Source organism: Pogoniulus pusillus, chromosome 11 (assembly GCF_015220805.1).
Source record: "Pogoniulus pusillus isolate bPogPus1 chromosome 11, bPogPus1.pri, whole genome shotgun sequence".
Lineage (NCBI taxonomy): Eukaryota > Metazoa > Chordata > Aves > Piciformes > Lybiidae > Pogoniulus > Pogoniulus pusillus.
In genome coordinates, this window is record NC_087274.1 from 6811051 (window position 1) to 6830243 (window position 19193).

A 19193-nucleotide genomic window follows, 5' to 3' on the forward strand; every position below is an offset into this window, starting at 1 on the left:
CTCCCTGTGCCCCACAGATCCCGACAGCTGAGTCTGCCCCAGGGGTTCCGCCACCCGCACAAACCCCCGTGCCCCACAGGTCCCCCTCGCATTCCGGTTCACTACCGAGCCTGCCCGGTGACGCCCCCTGTGCTCCGGGTAGGGAAAGCCCCGCCCACCCCTCGTTCGCCACGCCTCTTTCCTCTCAGCCAACCACGCGGCCTCTCTTTGCCCCGCCTCTCCCTTGCTATTGGTTAATTGTATTGTCCCCTCCCACGGGCGGGGCGGGGCTTTGCCAACGGCGGCTGCGGCGAGGGGGCGGCTCGAAGCGGGGACACCGGGACCGGGGGTACGGGGGCGGCCGGGGCCCTGTTATGGGAGGGCGTTGGAGGGAGGGGAGGAGGAGGCCAGAGCCTCCGTCGAGGCCGGGGCTGAAGCTCCGGCCCCAGCCCTGGCCTCGCTCTCGGTGCTGACCCCTCGGCAGGCCTGGAGACCTGGGCCTATGGGCCTGGAGTTCTGGACCTTGGGTCCATGGAGGGCTTGCGGGGGGCTTGGGAACTGGGCGACTCCGGAGGTCTGGGCCTCGAGTGCCTGGGGAGCTGGGCTTGGATCTGTGGCTTGGGGCCTGGGAGATCTGAGCATCCTGGGGTTCTGAGGCAGGGGAGCCTGGTGGATCCTGGTCCCTGGAGTCCTGGAGCCAGGTGTGTCGGGCATGGGTGTCTGGGCCTTGGACCCTGGGGCCCTGGGGATATAGGGGCCTGGGACTTGGGTTCTGAGAGACCCTGAACCTCCTGGGCCTTAGGATCTGGGAATCCTGGACTTCAGGGCATAGGAAGCCTGGGGAGTCTTGGTCCCTGTACCTTGTGGGCCTGGGACTTGGGGTTGTGAGCGACTTGGGCTATGGGGGATCTTAGGATGGCTGAGCCCTGGGAGCTTGGAACTGTGGCCTGGACTTAGGGCCTGAGTGTCCTGAAACCTGAGGGGGTGAGTCCGGGAGTCCGGGGACTGGATTTTGGGCCTGGGCTCTGTTTTGTGTTGTGAGCCTGGCGGTTTCCATCGAGAGGCGTTTGTTTACCCGTGTGGTTGGAGCCTGAGGCATTGCCAAGGTCTGCGGCGGAGCCCCGAGGGAGAGTGAAACCAGACCTGCTGGGGAGGAGGGGTTTATGGATGGCTTGGTGATGCTGCAGTGGCATTTGCCTCAGGGACAGCACAGCTCCCGATTAAGCTCTGTGGCAGGAGGAGACACAAAGGGATAAAGTAGGGAGCCGACCCCCCCATGAGCTGGGAAAGTGGCTTGGCTGTCGGTGGAGAGGGCACATCTGCTTCTGAAGTGGACACTGAGGAGCCCTTGGTGGGAGAAGGAGACCTCAGGAGCTGCCCAGTTGCTGTTTCAGTATCAGTGCCCTGTGCAGGGCAGTGGGTGAGCTGAGCCCCTGGCCTTAGCAGGAGGGGCCACTCTGGGGCAGCCATGGTCTGTACGGAGTGAAGGAGCCTGCTCTGAGTGTCCTGACCTGTAAGTGGGGCAGGAGGATGGGCGATGGCCAGGACGTTAGGTCAGAGCAGCGAGGAGGTGACTGCTGGGGGTGGGCACAGCGAGGATTCACCTAGAGCCTCTCCAGGGTTGCCGTTCAGGGTTCCTTGCCACATGGGAAGATGAAGGTGTTTTGTCCCGTGTGAAGGTGGTTGCAGCTCTGTGTGCTGCTGTTCGTAGGACACGGCTGGGAGCATGAGGCTGGATGCGCTCCCTGTGCCTTCACCTCTCTGCGCTGTGCTGCCAGGGCCCCTTCTCTCTGCTGCAGCATGAAGAGCACCCGCAGCAGCTCCTCCTTCCAAGGTGCCAGTACCGGTGACATGGAGCTGAGCCTGAGGGGCCTCCCCGCGCCGGTCTCCCGGCGCCCCGGCAGCGCCTCTCCCGCCAAGCACATGGTGCGCTCCGTCTCGGTCACCGCCGATGGCAAGCCAAAGAGGAACACGCTGGTGAGTGCAGGGCTGGAGAGGTCCCTTCCTTGCCTTTCTCCTGCCTGTGCTGATTTCCTTCTGGAACCCCCTGAGCTCCTGGTATTTTCTGCTGGACGCTGTGGTGTTTTCAGCCCCGGGCTGCTCCTTGCTGAGCATCCACTGCTCCTGCTGGGCTCGGCAGAGCTGGGGACTTGGGGTGCTGTTGGATGGACGTTTTTTTGGTGGGTGCTTTCTCAGCAGTGAACGAGATCCAGGTACTTCCTGGGCTCTGTTAACATCCAGCAGCAGTCTCTGCTTTCAGTGCTGAGTAATCCCTGCTGCCTTGGCAGCCTTCCTGCGTGCTCCTTCCCTGGGCAGGTTAACAAACGTGGCCTTTCTCACTGGGGAGCTCAGACAAACCAAGGTGTTTCTGCTGGCTCAGCAGCAATGTGGAGCAAGGTGTCATTGCACTGCCTCAAGGAGAGCCTGGCAGCGTAGGGGATATCAGAAACACCCTGTCAGGGATGTGTTGAAGGGGGGAGTGGGGGTGCAGCACTGCCAGCAATGCTATTTTAGGATGCCTGACATCTCAGCTCTGGCTGCCCCTGCTTCTCCTTAACAGCACTGCTGAACATAACCTTCTCCTCCACAGGAAGATGCAGGATCCCGGGCAATGAACAACCTCCGGAGGTCCAACAGCACCACCCAGGTTAACCAGAGAGTCAACAGCACATGCAGGTATGGCTCCAGCCACTGGTGTCTGTCTGTTTGTCCTCTGGGTGAGACACAATGAAACTACCCCCCTGCATCCATCTGACCTCTCTTATTCTGTGATGTTGTAAGCAGAACCTCTCAAAAACATACATTAAGCTTTCTCATCCACCTTGAGTGTTGTATGGCCTGGGAAAGCCAAAGTTCAGAGTTGTCTTTGGATTTTTTTGTGTGTGTGGGGACATCACCTGATTAGGATTTGGGGAAATGGATACTGTGTCTGGGAAGCTTCTGTCACACAAAATGCTCAGTGTAGATACAAGGACAGAGCTGTTCAATTACAACAACCCCTCATGGACCCTCTGGACTGTGTCAGGAGACTGAAAGTTCTCCTGTCTGCAGTGACCTCCTAGAGCTGTCTCTGAATCAAGAGTTTCAGAGAAACACAGAATGTTTTGGGTTAGAGAGGGCTTTTAGAGGTCATCTAGTTCAACCCCCTTTTCTGTTGTCTTGTTACCCTCTGCCCAGCCCTCTAATAAAACTTTTCTGTCTCTGCACATCCAAATCTGGAATCTAGATCTCTGTGTGAAAATGAATCATTGACAGATTTTCATAGAATCATAGAATCAGTCAGGTTGGAAGAGACCTCCAAGATCATCCAGTCCAGCCTAGCACCCAGCCCTGTCCAATCAACCAGACCATGGCACTAAGTGTCTCATCCAGGCTTTGCTTCAACACCTCCAGGGATGGCAACTCCACCACCTCCCTGGGCAACTCATTTTGTGGCTGTGCAGTGACTCTCATCCCTTTCCTCCTCTGTGTCATGGTGGCAGGCAGTAGGTAGTTATGTCTCATCTCTGTGCCAGGCATATTGTCAGTGCTCTGCCACAGCCTCTGGCACAGCTTCTTGCTGAAGCAGCTGCTGTGAGATGAGAACCTGCTGTAGCTGTCTTGTGCAGTGTGTCTGCCTGCAGTGTTAGCTCCACAACTCCACCTTCCCTCCTCCTCTCTGCATGTCAAATACTGGGTTCTGGTTTGGGGGCTTTACTACAGGGAGGACATTGAGGTGTTGGAGCGTGTTCAGAGAAGGGCAGTGGAGCTGTTCTAGAGCATAGTTCTTAAGAGGAGTGGCTGAGGGACCTGGAGTTGTTTAGCCTAGAGAAAAGGAGGCTGAGGGAGAGACCTTCTCACTCTCTACAATTACCTGAGGTTGGAGTGAGATGGAGCTTGGTCTCTTCTCCCAAGGAACAAGAGGGAATGGCCACAAGTTGTTCTAGGGAAGGTTTAGATTGAACAGTTTCTTCCCCAAAAGAGCTCTCACGGTCTTGATGGCTGTGGCAGCCTAGGAGGAGCCTACACAAAAAATGTGTAGGTATGGTTCTAAGGGCCGTGGTTTAGTGGTGGCCTGGCAGTGCAGTGTTACTGAGTGTGCTTGAGGATCTTAAAGGTTTCTTCTAACCTGAATGATTCTATGATTCTTTGCCTTCCCTGGGTTTGGGCTAAAGCTCAGAGCGGACAGGAGACTTCCTGACCTTCTTTGAAAGCGGTTCTGGGGGAAGAAAGAAACCAACAAGTCTGAGCAAAACCTCCCCAGAAAAGAAAACCACATGGAATGTCTTGGTGAGGATGGGGATGTCCTGGGGTGGGAGGGCTGGTGGCTCTGCATGGTTTCTTGCTTGGGGTAGGAACTGGTTTGTGAAGGAAGAGGTTGGTTGAGGAGGTGGCTTTAGTTCTTACCTACATTTGTACCTGCTGGCTCCATGGCAGGATGATCAGCCACGAGCATTCCCGGGCTCCTCCGGCTCCTGCAGCGTTGAGCCACCAGCAGGGATGAGGAGGAAAGAAGCTGCTGTGCTTCTGGCAGCCAACTTCACTGCCAACAACAGGTAGGAGAGGCTGAAGTGGAACCAGTCTGGTGTTGGGAGGAACTATGCTGAGAAAACAGCTGGGCAGAAGAGGGGGTGCTGGTGCTCTGCCTCTGCCAGGGCACAAGGGTCAAGTGTGGGGCACAGAGATGATGGCATGGCCAGGATGCATCTGGAGGTTGCATGGGAGCTTGGTAGATGTTTGGAGAGGCTGCTTAGAAAGGGGAATGAGTCAAACCTGAACCCTTCAGGGCTAGGGGAGGCTGAAGCCAAGGCTGTGTAGTAGAGCCTGAAGAGCAGGCTGCTAGATCTGCTCAGGCTGTGTGTGTCTGTCTGTATGTTGGGTAACAAGGAGCAGGCAAGTTGCTGGTGGGACCCTGCCTGCACATTGGGTAACAAGGAGCAGGCAAGTTGCTGGTGGGACCCTGCCTGCACATTGGGTAACAAGGAGCAGGCAAGTTGCTGGTGGGACCCTGCCTGCACATTGGGTAACAAGAAGCAGGCAAGTTGCTGGTGGGCCCTTGCCATGGGAGATGCTCCCAGATGGTCATGGCTGAGTTGAAGGTGACAATGCAGGGAGCAGCCATCACTGATGTATGTTGTCCCTTTCAGGCCCAGCAGGTCCTAACACCTCCTCTTCTCCCCACAACAGGAGCAATAAGGGGGCAATGGGCAACTGTGTCACTACCATGGTGCATAACAACTACTCCACCACTGAGAAGGTTCCTACACCCAAAAGCTCCAACCAGGTGCCCAGCTCCCTCAAGTAAGTGTGGTGAGATCCTGACCTGGAGGCTGTCCTGTCTCCACTCTCAGGTGCTGATGTGGCACAGGAGAGGGCAGGATGGTTCCCAAGTAGCTTCATCTCCTTCCTTAGCAATGTTGTCAAAGCAACCTCAAACGAGGATGGTGAAGGCAGCAGCTTTGTGAAATCTCAGAAGAACTTCTCCAGCAACAACATCATGACCCACAACAACAACAGCAGCCTGCCCTGGAGGAAGGAGGTGACCGAGGAGGAGGCGGAGAGGTGAGGAGAGCTGGTGCATGGTGGCTGGTGGAGGAGGCAGGAGGACAGTGCCAGGCAGAGGGGTGAACTCCAGGGCAGCTGGTGCTGGTTTATTCTTGTCCTGTGGGGCTCTAGGGTTGGGAAGGGGCCCTCTTAGTGCACTTGCAGTGGCTGATTTACCCTTTTTGTGACTTGACTCCACACTTGGAGTTGTCTTCAGAGGTGCAACTTCCTCCCACCCCAGAATTCAGCCTAGGGAAAGGCCTCATTGAGTCAGGGTGTGAGGGACCAGAAGTGTCGATGCTGTGGGCGAGCAGCCTGCTCTCTGCTGCTATGGGAAGGGGTGGTGTGGCCAAGGAGGACCCTGGAGCCACGCTGACTCTTCCTCTCCCCTCAGGTTCATCCAGCAGGTGAACTTGGCTGCTGTGACCATCCAGCGCTGGTACCGGCGCCACTCGCAGCGGCACAGGGCAGCTGCAGCAGCTCTGGGGCGCTTGTTGGCTTCTAAAAGGGAGGTGAGTCCAGGCCACCACCTCACAACTCCAACCCTTCCAACACTCCTGTCCCACTTACCTCACCAACGGAGGATTTGAGTCCCTCCAACTGTGACCTGAGCTGCTGGGGACCAGGGAGCTTTGGCTTGCATCGAGGCAGCCCCTCATGCTCCAGAAAACTGGGGAGGGTCCAGTTCCTGCAAGGATGTGTTGGGAAGGAAAAGACCAAGTTTGGTTCCAGGCAGGTTCAGGCTGGAAGCCCTTGGACTCAGCACTGCACAGCTCTGCTCTACCAGCTCCCCATGAGCCACAGACTCTTGACTGTAGCAGCACAAATCCTGCTGAGCTCTTATTGTTTCGGACACGCTGGTGGCCGGAGGAGGGATACCCTGTCTTGGCTGATCACAGTAAATCACTAATGAGCTGGCTCATTAGGGAGTGACGTGTCATCTGCAGCTATTTGTGTTTCTTTGTGTTTAATTATTTACCCCAATAATGACAGGCACTGAAGCTCTTGCATGGGAGTCTATTTTTAAACCTCCTCTCCTCGGCGGTTTCAGACCTAGATGCCTAAAAATTGCATTTAGTAGCTACAGAAAAGAAGCTGCTCTAAAGTGGAGCTTTCCTTCCTCGGGGTGCTTTACCTGCCTGGAATGGAGGGGGGAGTGGGAGGATGGAGAGCCTGGAGTCGGGGGGAGTGGGAGGATGGAGAGCTTGAAGTAGGGGAGGAGTGGGAAGATGGAAAGCCTGGAGATGGGGTGACCTCAGGTATGGTCTGCCCTTTCTGCTTCTCTGCTGTGGGTGCTGGAGAGCACTCAGTAACGCTTCTCGCTCTCCTCTCTGGAAGGAGAGGCAGCAACGGATGGAGGAAGGGAACATCCTGGATTTGCATGAGAGGAAGGAGGAGGAACGCCGGAAGATCCGAGAGGAGAAGGCGCGCCTGGCCCGACGAGCTGCCATCCAGGTTAGGGATGAGGCAAGGACGTTGAGGCTTGGCTCAGTCCAGTTTGTTGGCATCTGCCTGCGAGGCAGTGAGAGGGGCCCCTCCTCTGCATCTCGGGGGGCTTTGCATGGAGCAGAGTTAGAGCCAGGCCTGGAAACTGAGTGCTCCCTATGGAGCTGGAGGTGCCATGGAGCCGTTCCCTGCTGTGTTGCTGCCAAGCCTTGGCAGCTCTTCTGGAGCTTGAGAAGACAGCACTGGTTTGCATCTAAGTTTAGGGGAAAGGGTGACCGTGTCGAGATGGCAGCTTCTCGGAGTGGCCAAGGACAGGAGCACCCTGGGAAAGCAACCATCCATCCCTGGGAGTGGAGTCCCTCAGAGTGGGCTCAGCACCACGTCGTGCCCGCAGGCAGGAGCACTTCACCATCTGCACCCTGCTCCTGCAGCCAGAAGGGGCTGGTCCTGCTGGGGCACGGGTGAGGGGCTGGCACCCACCGTGGGGAGGTTGCCTGCTGGCTTGCAGTACAGCTGAGGAGTTTTTTAACCCCCCCCAGTTTCTCTTTGCCCTAAATGGAATCACGTTACATCGGAGGGGAGGGGGGGGGTCAGAGGAGCAGCAGCTGGAGGAGGCTGCAGCAGCCTTGCAAACGTGAGCTTGTTCCTTAAGTGACTTCCCAAAGCTCGGCTCGGGCAGCGCCGCCGCACGGTGCCGGGCCCTCGGGATTCGGAGGCCCTTACGGAGCAACAAAGGACACTGTGCAGGGGCGTGTGAGCTGTCCCTGTTCACATGGGGAGCTGCTGAGACCGTGGCCACCACCTCCCTTGTGCTGAAAGGAGAGCAGCCATTCCTCTGCTCCCTCCCTGTCCCTGGAGGTGTCCTTGTTCTCTGCTCAGGAGAGATGTGGACTTGTTGGAGTGAGTCCAGAGGGGGCCACGAACGTGATTAAGGAGCTGGAACTTCTCTGCTGTGAGGCCAAGCTGAAAGAGTTGGGGTTGCTTAGCGTGGAGAAGGCTCCAGGGAGACCTTCTTACGGCCTTTCAGTATTTAAAGGGCTGATAGGAAAGATGGGGACAGACTTTTTGCAGGGCCTGTTGTGACAGGACAGAGGGTGAAGATTCGAAGCCAGAAGAGGGAGGTTTAGACTAGAGAGAAGGAAGAATATTTTACAGTGAGGGTGGTGAGGCACTGGTCCAGGCTCCGCAGAACAGTGGTAGATGCCCCATCCCTGGAACCATTCCAGGTCAAGTCTGGGGCTGTGAGCAACCTGCTGTAGCTGAAGATGTCCCTGCCCATTTCAGGGGGCTTGGAACTAGATGATTTTTAAGGTCCCTTCCAACCCAACCCTTTCTGTGGTTCTCTTGTTAACCCTTCAGCAGCAAGTGTGTGGGTTGTTGCTGTCTTCCAGGAGCTTGCAGCACAGATCTGTGTCAAGGCACACCCTGTGCTGGGCAGGATGCTGATGGCTTCTCTGTCCCTACAGGAACTGCACCAGAAAAGAGCCCAAAAGGCTTTGGATGCAAAGCGCTTGGCAGAAGAAGAGCTTGCGCTGGCGAAGGAGAGCAGAAGGGTAGCAAAGAAGAAGCCTGCCAAAGCAGCTTCTGCAAGGAATGGCAGTCCAGCCAGCAGTGTCACCAAAGCCAACAATGCTGGTGAGTCCCTCCTGCATGTCCCCAGTGCTTTTGGAGCAGTGTGAGATGGGGAAGGAGGAGATGGGGGAATGGTGGTTCTCACTCTGGGAAGCTGCTTCGAAGGGGCTGGTTGTGGCAAGTGTCTGAGAACTGTCTGGTTCCTGCAGAGGCAAATTTCCACTCAGTACCTGCAGAGCCAGAAGAAAAAGGCCCTGCAGACCTTGTCTCCTTGCCCTCACAGGACCCTGGGGCAGAGGATAAGCTGCAGGTGAGTCTGGCTTTGCCTCATGGAGCTCCTGGCACCAGCTGCACCAGCTTTGGAGCCTTTGCTGAAGTCTGGGGAGATCTGGCAGACTCTTACTGCAGGGCATGTTGTCTTCTCTCTTAGGATGTGAGCTCCAGAGAGACAGGTGGTGAGGATGTGGAGACAGTGGTGACTGCTGTCAGCAGGGCTCAGTCCAAGGTCACTCTCAACGAGCTGCTGGACACGCTCAGGCTGTTGGAGGAAGAGCCAGAGGTGCTGCCCCCACCAAAGCTCTTGAAGAAGGAAAGATATGCCTGGATAGATGGGGTAATCAGAGGGCCAAGCTTGTTTCATCCACCCTCAGACAGAAAGCAGGTTCCTCTATGGGCTGCCTTCTCCCAGATCTTGCTGGGTGGTGGAGGATGAGAAGTGTGGGTGGTCCCTGGCCAGAGAAGGCTGTGGGAGGGTCTGAAGGCAGTAAAGAAGTCACAGAATCATAAAGTCATTTTGGTTGGAAAAGACTTTTAAGATCAAGTCCAACCATTGACTCAGCACTGCCAAGTCCCCACTAAACCATGTCCCAAAGAGTCACATCTACAGAGTTTTCAAGCCCCTCCAGGGACAGTAACTCCAGTGCTTCCCTGGGCAGCATGTTCCAGAGCTTGGCAACCCGTCTGGGGAAGAGTCTGAAGGCAGTGGAGGAGTTTGGTGCAGCCAGGGCTTGGACATCCTCAAGAAGGATTAAAACCATGCAAAGGCTGTGATGGAATTTGGGTTGGCACAGACAGTAAGGCCAGTTACTGGGTTGCAGTGGGAGGACTGGGCTCCAGTGATGGAGGAGAGCCAGCACCTCTCCTCCCAAGCCTTTCCCTGAGTGCTCATTCCCAGCTGTGTCTGTCCAGCAGGAGCCCAGCTCCAATTCCCTGACTGCAGATAATCTGGAGAAGTTTGGGAAGCTGAACCACTCCCTAGTGGTCCCTGAGGATGGGGCCCTGCTCTCCGAGGCCAAGCTTCAAAGCATTATCAGTTTCCTGGATGAGATGGAGAAGTCAGAACAGGAGAGGCCCAGGTCGGCTGCCTCAGCCACTCAGCGAGAGGTGAGAGCTGGCAGGAGTCCGTCTGGAGATGCTGCTACTGGAGAGGCAGGGAAAGACCCTGCTGGGAAGGGTCTCCTGTTTCCTTGTCCTGCTTCCAGGTAGTCCCCACAGACTTTTAATGGTTGTTTTTGTGCCGTGGTGAACAGGGTCTGCTCTCCGAAGAGGATCTGGCTCACTTGGAGCAGGCGTCGGCTGTTGCCACAGAGGTCACCAGCTCCATCATGAGGCTGAAGCTGGAAGTGGAGGAGAAGAAGCGAACCGTCAGCCTGCTGCAGACAGCGCTGGTGTGTGAACCAGATGTGCTGGGGAATGAAAGCCAAGAGCCCTCAGCAGATGTTTCTGGGTGCAGTGGCTTTGAAGCACAACAGAGCTTCCCATCTGTGTCCCTAGTGAAGGACAGCAGCGGAGGGCCAGAGGTTGCCGGCTGTGCCGCAGTCCCAGCCGCTGTTAGTGCAGCAAAGATCTGCCTGGTCCTTCCCAGCCTGGTGTGGCTCTGCTCATATTTCTCCTTGCTGACCCCTGATTTCTCAAACTCCCCTCCCTGGCAGGTGCCTGACTAGTCCAGGAACCCTCAGTGAGGACTTGGGCTGAACCTTTTCTTCCTGTCCCACAGGGGTTTGGTTGTTCTTAGATTCGCAGAATCGTTTTGGTTGGAAAAGACCTTTAAGGTCATCAAGTCCAACCTCTAACGCAGCACTGCCAGGTCACCACTAAACTGTGGCCCTCAGCACCACGTCTACACAGCTTTTCAATCCCTTTAGGGATAGGGACTCCACCACTGCAGCCTATTCCAGGCCTTGACAACCCTTTTGGAGAAGGATTGTTTTCTCCTGTCCCACCCCGGCACAACCTGAGGCCATTTCCTCTCATCCTATTGCTTGTTACTTGCTGACGGTGAGGCAGGAGGTGAGTCCCTGTGAGTAGCAGGGTCTCTGATTCAGCTCTGTTCCTCCTTGTCCTGGCCCAGCAGTGCTGTCCAGGTTCAGTAGTTATTTCCTGTACATATGCTGGGTCTGGCATAACTTCTCCCTGCAATGTCTTGTGGCTCTTTCAAAAGGCTCAGCAGAGGGAACTGACTGTCCGGCACATCAAACAGACCGAGAAGGAGCTTGGCCACCAGCTCAAGCTGCAGAGGGAACAGTATGAGGCAGCTATCCAGAGGCATCTGGCCTTCATCGACCAGGTAATCTCTCATCTCAGCTCAGACTGATGCTTCTGAAGCCAGAAGTTGAGGTGCCTCTACCCTGCATGGCCACCTGATGCCTCTTCTTGACTCTGCCCAGCTCATTGATGATAAGAAGGTGCTGAGTGAGAAGTGTGAGGCTGTGATAGCTGAGCTGAAACAAGTGGACCAGAAGTATGGCAAGAAGATCACGCAGATGCAGGAGCAGCATGAGCTGGTGAGGGAATAGGGAAGGTGGGGGGCAGAGAGAGGTGTGCCATGGCCAAGGCTGGTTGGTAGTGGTGAAATGGGACCCCTGCCCATGCAGTACAGTCTGTCTCACCTCAGTGGGGTCTGGTTGTTTTGAGGAGCCTTTTCTCTGTGCACAGAAGGTCCATGTCACACATGGAGCTTTGCCCTGACTCCCCAGAGAGGTTGCTGTCCTCTGCTGCCCAAAGCGAAGTGTGTGGGACTGACCAGGAGACAGTGTCAGCTCCCACTTCCCACCCATCCTGCCGTGGACAGAGCTCTCTGCTGACTGCAGGGTGACTGGGGTCTTGCTTTGGCAGATGCTGGCACCAGTGTGATGCCACAGAAGAGTTTGGACCTGTGGCTTTATCCTCCTGAGCTGGTCAACTTTCAGCCACCTTTGCAGGAGCAGGGATACTTTCAGAGCTAAACAGGGGAATGATTATAAAGGACATGGAGCATTGTGCCAAAGGAAGTTTAGATTGGACATTAGGATCAGTTTTGTCCCCCAGAGGATTGTCAAACCCTGGAACAGGCTGCCAGGGCAGTGGTGAAGTCCTGAAGGAGTTTCAAACCCACGTAGGTGCTGTGCTGAAGGACATGGTTTAGTGGTGGCCTGGCAGTGCTGGGTTAACGCTTAGCCTCAGGGATCTTAAAGGTCTTTTCCAACCAAAGCATTTCTGTGATTCTAGGTGCTGCTAGCTCATAACTCAGCCCCTGGACTCGTCCTGGCTCTGCTCACCCTTGGCCTTACAGCCAAGCTTTTGTCCAGGGCTCTGGAGCAGGTCAGGCATCAGTGCAGAGGGATGCCATCGTACAGGGCACTCTCCTGGCTCGCAGTGCTGCACTTTGGAGGCCTGAGCTGTGAGCCCAGCTGAGAGCACAAAGCCATCACAGTGCTGCCATGCATGGTGCCTGGAAGGGTGCCTGGAAGGGCCCCTTCCCGTGAAGGCATGGGGCTGGTTTCACTGTTGCATTGTCTCACCCCCTGCTTGCAACAGGGCAGCAGTGGTGGGAACGACTCCTGAACCCCTGCACGTTTGCTCTGTGGCCCCTCTGTTTTCCCTGTTGTTGGTGAGCCAGGCTCCTGGCTTGGCCACATGGCTCCCTGCTTCCTCTGTGTGGTGGCAACAGCTACCAAGTAACGTTTGTCCCTGCGGGCATCCCCTGGCCACCAGAGCAGACTCCTGACCGGGCAGCATGCTTCCTGGCAGGGCTGGCTCTGCCCTTGGCCCAGAGCTGTGATGCCTGATGGTGCTGCCAGGCCCTTGGTGCATCCCAATTTGGCTGCACCTCTCCTTACTCCCATGGAACCTTCACCTCCCTGTTCACCCTTCCCATTGCTCTCTACACACATGACTGGTTTTTGTCCCTCTCTCCTTCTGCCTCTCCTCTCCTGCCTGACTCTCTCATTCTCCTCTCTCCATCCCCTTCTTTCTTTCTCCTCAGGTCTGGCGCACTTTGGGCCCCTTTTGTGAGGTAAATGTGGTCTTTGCTCTTTCTCTGTACTTGGACCTGCTCCAACTCTGCAGGTGCCTGCAGGCAGCTGGGCTGGGCTGGGAACCCCTCACTCAGCAGCTGGGTCATCCCTGTGAAGGATTTCACCTTGTCTTCACCCCATCTCCCCTGTCAATGTGCTCAGCTGCTGCCTTCAGGCTCTCTCTCTGCCTTCCCAATCTGATTTTCCAGCCCCTTTTTTCACCTAGAAGTGAGCCCCAGGCTATGCAGGCAGCTCCCTGCTATTCCCTGCTCCTCTCTGTGCAGTGGCTATTGGGTGTCCAGGCACACACTTGTCCCCCAGAACTGTGACACATCTCATGTCCCACATGTGGACATCTTCTGCCTGTGCCAAAATGGAGCCATTTCTGGCCAGGCTGAGCCTTCTGTCAGCTGCTGCTGTTCTTGCCAGAAATCCCAGTGCAGAAGTGGGCAGTCAAGTGCTTCACCCAGCTTTTGCTGATGGAAATGCTGGGAAGAGCTCCATTGGCAGCAGGGCCTGGTGTTTTTTCCAGCTGCTTTGCTGGAGAGGACGATGAGGAGGTAAATGACAGGCAGAGGGGGAAGTGAGAGCAGTGAGAGCAGTGGCTCTGTGCAGCCTCTGAGTCTCTGAAGAGTTTTGGGTTGTTGTAGGTGTGGGCCTGTCCTCCTGGAGGGTCTTTCCAGGGATAGGGAAGTCTGGTGAAGGAAGTATCTTCACACATGACCCTTCATGTGCTGACAGACAGGCTGCCTTGCACACAAGGACCATCTGCAGCCCTAAATCCTCTCTCCTCTCTGTAGATGCTCTCACGTCTCAGCCAGCAAGGTTGTTCCAAAGAGGTTTGCTCTTTTCCTCCACGCTGAAGGTCTGGAGGGCAGCAGCATCCTCATCCCATGGGAGAGGAGAAAGCACTGAGGCAGAGCAAATGACTGCTTCTTCGGACTGGGAGTATGTGGCTGCCTGGTGCTGTGCAAGGCTTCTATGCACAGCTCAGGCTGTCTCTTGCCTGCATCTCCCTTCTCAGTGGCCCAGCTGCCAGGATAACGAGGATTTTCTCCCCTTGCTTGTCTCTAAAGGCTTCTCCTTTGCTTCTAAACAGGAGATTAAGAAACTGAAGGAAGTGATGAGTGCAACTGAGAAAATCAGGCGGGAGAAGTGGATGGATGAGAAAACCAAAAAGATCAAAGAAATCACTGTGAAAGGTACGGGCACCTTCCCTTGGCACTGGCTGCAGGCAGGTGGGGGCAGGGGCACCATGTGCCACAGCAGCAGGGGCCTGTGTCTGCAGAAGCTGCTGGCTGCTCAGGGAGGAGCTGCTCAGCGTGACACTCCCTGCACCCTGTGTTTGGTAGAGAGAGATTGCTAGAGATCCAGAAAACCCCTGCATGCTTGGCACTCCTTGTCCTTACTGGCCCCTCTTTGCTGACTTGCTGCACTGGCAGCCTTCTTGCCAGCTGGCCAAGACCAAGGGCATCAGTGCTGGGGTGAGAACAAGGAGTAATTCTATGATGATTCTATGATTAGTGCCATGGTCTGGTTGATTGGACAGGGCTGGATGCTAGGTTGGACTGGATGATCTTGGAGGTCTCTTCCAACCTGGTTGATTCTATGACTCGATGATCTCTTTGGGTCCTTTCCAACCCTTGACGTCCTGTGACCCTGTGAGGACAGCCCCAGAGCTGAGCAGTAACTGTCCCTCCTGCTGCCCCAGGGCTGGAGCCAGAAATCCAGAAGCTCATTGCCAAGCACAAGCAGGACATCAGGAAGCTGAAGATGCTCCACGAGGCCGAGCTGCTGCAGTCGGATGAGCGAGCAGCGCAGCGCTACGGCCGGCAGGCGGAGGAGCTGCGGGGGCTGCTGGAGCGGGAGAGCGAGGAGCAGAGCCAGCGGCACCGGCAGCGGTGAGGGCAGGCCTGGGGGTGCTGTGGGGCTCACGGCGTGGAGGTGCTGGAGCAGGTCCAGAGGAGTGCAACAAAGCTGGTGAGGGGCCTGGAGAATAAATCTTACGAGGAGCCACAGAGGGAGCTGGGGATGGTTAGTGTGAGGAAGAGAAGGCTGAGGGGAGACCTCACTGCTGTCTACAGCTACCTGAAGGGACACTGTGGAGAGGCTGCTGCTGGTCTCACAGGTAATTGGAGACAGAACAAAGGGGAATGGCCTCAAGCTGAGGCTGGGGAGGTTTAGATTGGACATTAAAAAAAAGTTTTTCCTGGAGAGAGTGGTCAGGGACTGGAATGAGCTGCCCAGGGAGGTGGTGGAGTCATCAACCCTGGATGTGTTTAAGGATCTTTCGGATGTGGTGCTTAAGGTTATGGTTTAAGGTGAATCTTGTCAAGCAGGGTTCTAGGTTGGACTTGGTGATCCTGAGAGGCTTTCACAACCTGGATGTTCCTGTGATTCAGGTGCCTGATATTTGCAGCAGCCCAGGTGGAAGAACATCCTGGCCTCTGTCAGTAACAGCTCTGGCAGAAGTGCCAGGGTAGGGATTGCCTCCCTGTACACAGCCACACCTCGAATACTGGGTTCAGTTTTGGGGCCCTTACTATAAGAAAGACACAAAGATGCTGGAGTATATTCAGAGTATAGCAACAAAGGTGGTGAAGGGTCCAGAGCAGAAGTCTTGTGAGGAGTGGTTGAGGGAACTGTGGTTGTTCAGCCTGGGGAAAAGGAGGCTCAGGGGAGACTTTGCTCTCTACAACTTCTAAAAGAGGGCTGAAGAAAGGTGGGTCTTGGTCTCTTCTCCCAATAAACAAGCAATAGGACAAGAGGAAACAGCCTCAAGTTGTGCCAGGAGAGGTTTAATTTGATCACTAGGAACAATTTCTTCCCCGAAGGGTTTGTTAAGCCCCAGAACAGGCTGCCCAGGGTAGTAGTGGAGTCCCCATCTCTGGAGAGACTGAAAAACCATGTAGATGTGGTGCTGAGGGACATGGTTCAGTAGTGCTGGGTTAACAGTTGGACTCCCACGATCTTAAAGGTCTTTTCCAATCAAAATGATTCTGTGATGCTGTAATACCCATGGGGAGTATCCCCTTTTCCTCCACCAGCCTGAGGTGGGAGGTGACACTGAACCAGAGGCTTCCTCTAGCGTCAGTCCTGACTGCAGAAGGGATGAGTCTGGGTGAAGAGGCAGATGAATGTCCCTGAGGCTGCTGTGCCCCGCAGGTGTGAGCAGCAGCTGGAGCAGGAGGAGCAGGCGCTGCAGCAGCAGCGGCGTCGGCTCTATGCCGAGGTGGCCGAGGAGAAGGAGAGGCTCAGCCAGCAAGCAGCCAGGTGAGAGGCCTGGCACAGTGGCCAAGGGCATCTTCTCTGGGCCAGGCTCCAGTCGTGCTTGAAGGGGGCCAAGTGGGAGCATGCTGAGGCTGGTCCAATGGGAGCTGTGGTCTGTGTGTGGGCAGGCAGAGAGCAGAGGTAGAGGAGCTGCGGCAGCAGCTTGAGGCAAGCAGCTCGGCTGTCACCAGGGCACTGAAAGAGGAGTACACCAAGGAGAAGGAGGAGCAGGAGAGGCGGCATCAGGTCAAGTTTTCCTCTTGCCTCTGGGCCCTGGATTTGCAGTTCTGGGTGCTGGCACTGCTGGGGTTCTGCCCACAGCCAGCACTGGGTGCTGCAGCTGTAGGGGCTGAGCAGTTGTCCTGTCTTACACAGGCAGAGGTGAAGGCACTGAAGGAGCGGATGGAGATGGAGAAGCAGGCCTGGGAGGCAAACTACATGAAGAAGGAGGTAATAGCAAGGGCTGCCCTTCCCCAGAGGTACCTCTCTTGAGAGAGGTCAGGGCAACGTTTGCCATCTCTGTCCCCAGCAAGCCTGGCTGCTCTCCCGGGAGCGGGAGCTGCGGGAGGAGCTGAGGAAGGAGAGAGACAAAGAGATCGAGCTGGTGATCGAGCGCCTGGAGGCCGACATGTCCTCTGCCAAGGAGGAGTGTGAGAGGGCAGCAGAGAACAGGTATGGGAGAGTGAGGAAGGAGCCTGTGAGACCTTGATCCTTATGGACCTGTCCCCTGATCCCTCTGCACATCTCTCCAGTGACCTCTGCATGCTGCAGTGCCTGGCTGAGCCAGGCTGCCTGTCCTTTCCTCTTGCTAGGATTAAGAGGATCCGAGACAAGTACGAGGTGGAGCTCCAGGAGCTGGAGAGGTCTGAGAGGAAGCTGCAGGAACGCTGCAACGAGCTGAAACGGCGTCTGGCAGAGCTGGAAGGGGAGGGCGTTCATCTGCGGGGCCTGCTGAAGCACAAGGAGCAGGAGGTGGAGGAGACGCAGAAGGTGAATGAGGAGCAGAGCCTGGAGATCCAGATTCTCTCCCCCTGTCCCTGTGCTTTGCCCTGTGCCCATCAGTGCCTTGATGTCACCTCTGTGTCCTACTGCAGGCGAGGGACCAGCTGGCCCAGGAGCGGAGCAGCCTGGCAGAAGTGATCCGTCAGGAATTCACGGACAAGCTGCTGGGGACAGAGGAGGAGAACAAGCGGCTGAAGGTGGAGATGGCAGAGATGAGAGCCCGGCAGCGCCTGGAGCTGGACAGGGTAGTGCAGGAGAAGGATCAAGAGCTGGAGGAAGTTCACAGGAGGTGAGGCTGCCCCAGGCTGGGCTCAGAGCTGTGGTTCTGTGGGTGCAGAGCTAGCCCAGGGTGCGTTGCAGGAGCGTGTCTGCGGTGCTGCATCCTCAGGCATGGCTTTGAGTCCTGTCAGGGCAAAACGAGCATCAGAGTCTCACCCGAGCTGGCTGACTGCTCAGCCTATGTGAACCCACTAGCCCTTGTGACTTCTGGTGTGCTCTGTGTCATCCTGTCCCCAGGGATGCTCGAAGGACATGACCACTGGAGTGAGCAGCTGGAGCACAGCTCTGTGTGTGATTCCTCCCAAGCAGGAGCACTGTGTGCTGGCTGGGCTCATGCTCGGCTCCTGGAGAGCTTTGCCCTGGGTAGCACCAATACCTGTGATTGCAGCAGATTTGCTGCTCCACAGGGGCTTAGCAGCTGATTTTCCTTCGTGAGTACAGGGGAGAGAGCAGCCAGCAAGGTTGAGGGCAGTTGAGACGACCCCAGGAGGTGCCACATCTGTCAGCTGTAGGGAGCAGGGGCTGTGCTCAGCAGCAAGGCTGTGCCATGGGGCTCAGCTCCATCCTGTGCTCAGTGGGAGCGGTGCTGGGAGCTAAGTTCAGTGTCGGGCAGCGCCTCAAGATTTCCTCTCCCCTCAAGTGTACCTGTGAGGGAGGCATTTTGCAAGTGAAAGGAGGATCGGAAGGGGAAATGAATCATTTCTGTGTGGGGCAGAGCTGTCCCTCTGTTGGTGTCTGTGCAGAGCTCTCACCACCAGTAAGGAGAGGCTGCTGTGCCAGCACATGAAGCTCTCTGGCTTTCCCAGAGCCTGCTGAGTGATTCCCACTCACTCAGAGAGCCAGGGTCAGACCCTGAGTATGAGATAACCAGGATCCCCTTTTCGCCTCCATCCCTTATGTACAGCCTGGCAAAGGCAGAGAAGCAGAAAGTCTGCTGCTCTGACAGCTGTGGGGAAGAATCCAGCCATGAGGCAGCAATTGTGGGCTTGAGAAACGGGAAGAAACACAAAATCCCCTCCCTGTGGTTCTGTTAATTAATTAAGTCTTGTGAAGCTAATGTCCCCTTCTTCCTACAGATGACTCAATCCAAACTCCAGAACTCGCCAAGGGAATAAAGGCTCTTCTAGCCCAGAGTCACTGCTGTCTGGGTTGGGGGAGAGGTGCTGCTGAAATCCCCCTCCTGGGTCATGTGGCCAGCTGGGGATGGGGTCTTTAGCCCCAGTTTGGGGCTGGACACCAGGGTGAGATCCTCAGCCTTTCCATGTCCATCTACTCAGGGTGAAGAGAGCAGTTGTGAGGAAAGAGGAGAGTGTGAGCAGCCTTCGGAAGCAGTATGAAGTGAGTGGGGGGTTGCAGCCAGCCCCTCCCTGCTCCTGGGGCTGCAGCTCTGCCCTGGGGTGCAGGCATCTCTCCTTCTCTCCCTCTCCTCTCCTCTGCTCCAGGTGGCCGTGCAGAGAGCTGAGCGCCTGGAAGCCCTCCTGGAGCAACAGCGAAAGCAGCTGCTGGCTACCAAATGACCACCATCACCCTGCCGTGCAGGGCGGGGGGCGCTCTGCACAGCCCTGGATGTGGAGCTGGGATTGGACTCTCTCTCCTCTCTCTCCACCCTCTTTTTTCGCAGCCTTGTGCCAGTGCTGTGAGCCCTGCTGGGACTCTCAGCAGCCTTTGAGTGTTGCTGGTTGTGTTTCAACAATAAACCTGGGCTGTTTTCTACAGCAGGTCCTGCTTTGTGTCCCCAGGGCAAGGGGCATGTCTCTGCCATGCTGCCATCCACGGCTGCTTTTTCTTCACTGGTGCATTTGTCTTTCTTCATTTATATCCGTGCCAGGGCAGAATCTGACCTTCCTC

General features: G+C 56.1%; 1 protein-coding gene across 13 annotated transcripts; it reads left to right on the forward strand.

Moving 5' to 3' along the window:
• The first annotated feature begins 35 nt into the window (after positions 1 to 35).
• CEP131 (centrosomal protein 131) lies at positions 36 to 19060 on the forward strand. 13 transcript variants are annotated; one of them, XR_010303953.1, is made up of 28 exons: positions 36 to 328; positions 1691 to 1956; positions 2570 to 2655; positions 4134 to 4248; positions 4396 to 4514; positions 5146 to 5259; positions 5371 to 5520; positions 5897 to 6014; positions 6841 to 6957; positions 8415 to 8583; positions 8730 to 8830; positions 8951 to 9133; positions 9709 to 9903; positions 10050 to 10187; positions 10961 to 11086; positions 11187 to 11303; positions 12764 to 12793; positions 13894 to 13996; positions 14506 to 14695; positions 15960 to 16067; positions 16193 to 16310; positions 16440 to 16514; positions 16594 to 16736; positions 16877 to 17054; positions 17159 to 17355; positions 17583 to 18505; positions 18623 to 18683; positions 18788 to 18814. XR_010303953.1 is itself a non-coding variant. In XM_064150709.1 (27 exons), exons 2-27 carry the CDS (start codon positions 1780 to 1782, stop codon positions 18860 to 18862), a joined length of 3303 nt encoding a protein of 1100 aa, XP_064006779.1. In that variant the 5' UTR covers positions 36 to 328; positions 1691 to 1779; the 3' UTR covers positions 18863 to 19060. The 13 variants fall into 13 exon arrangements, 10 of the variants coding, with proteins under 10 accessions (XP_064006779.1, XP_064006782.1, XP_064006785.1 ...); XR_010303952.1 differs by having other exon boundaries at positions 17583 to 18683; positions 18788 to 18826; XR_010303954.1 differs by having other exon boundaries at positions 18422 to 18683; positions 18788 to 18826.
• Positions 19061 to 19193: the final 133 nt, after the last annotated feature.

Coding starts and splice junctions, on each gene's coding strand:
- CEP131 (XM_064150709.1), top strand. CDS start 1,780: ATGAAGAGCACCCGCAGCAGCTCCTCCTTCCAAGGTGCCAGTACCGGT. Junction 4,515..5,145: donor AACTTCACTGCCAACAACAG/GTAGGAGAGGCT, acceptor TCCCCACAACAG/GAGCAATAAGGGGGCAATGG. Junction 6,958..8,414: donor CCCGACGAGCTGCCATCCAG/GTTAGGGATGAG, acceptor CTGTCCCTACAG/GAACTGCACCAGAAAAGAGC.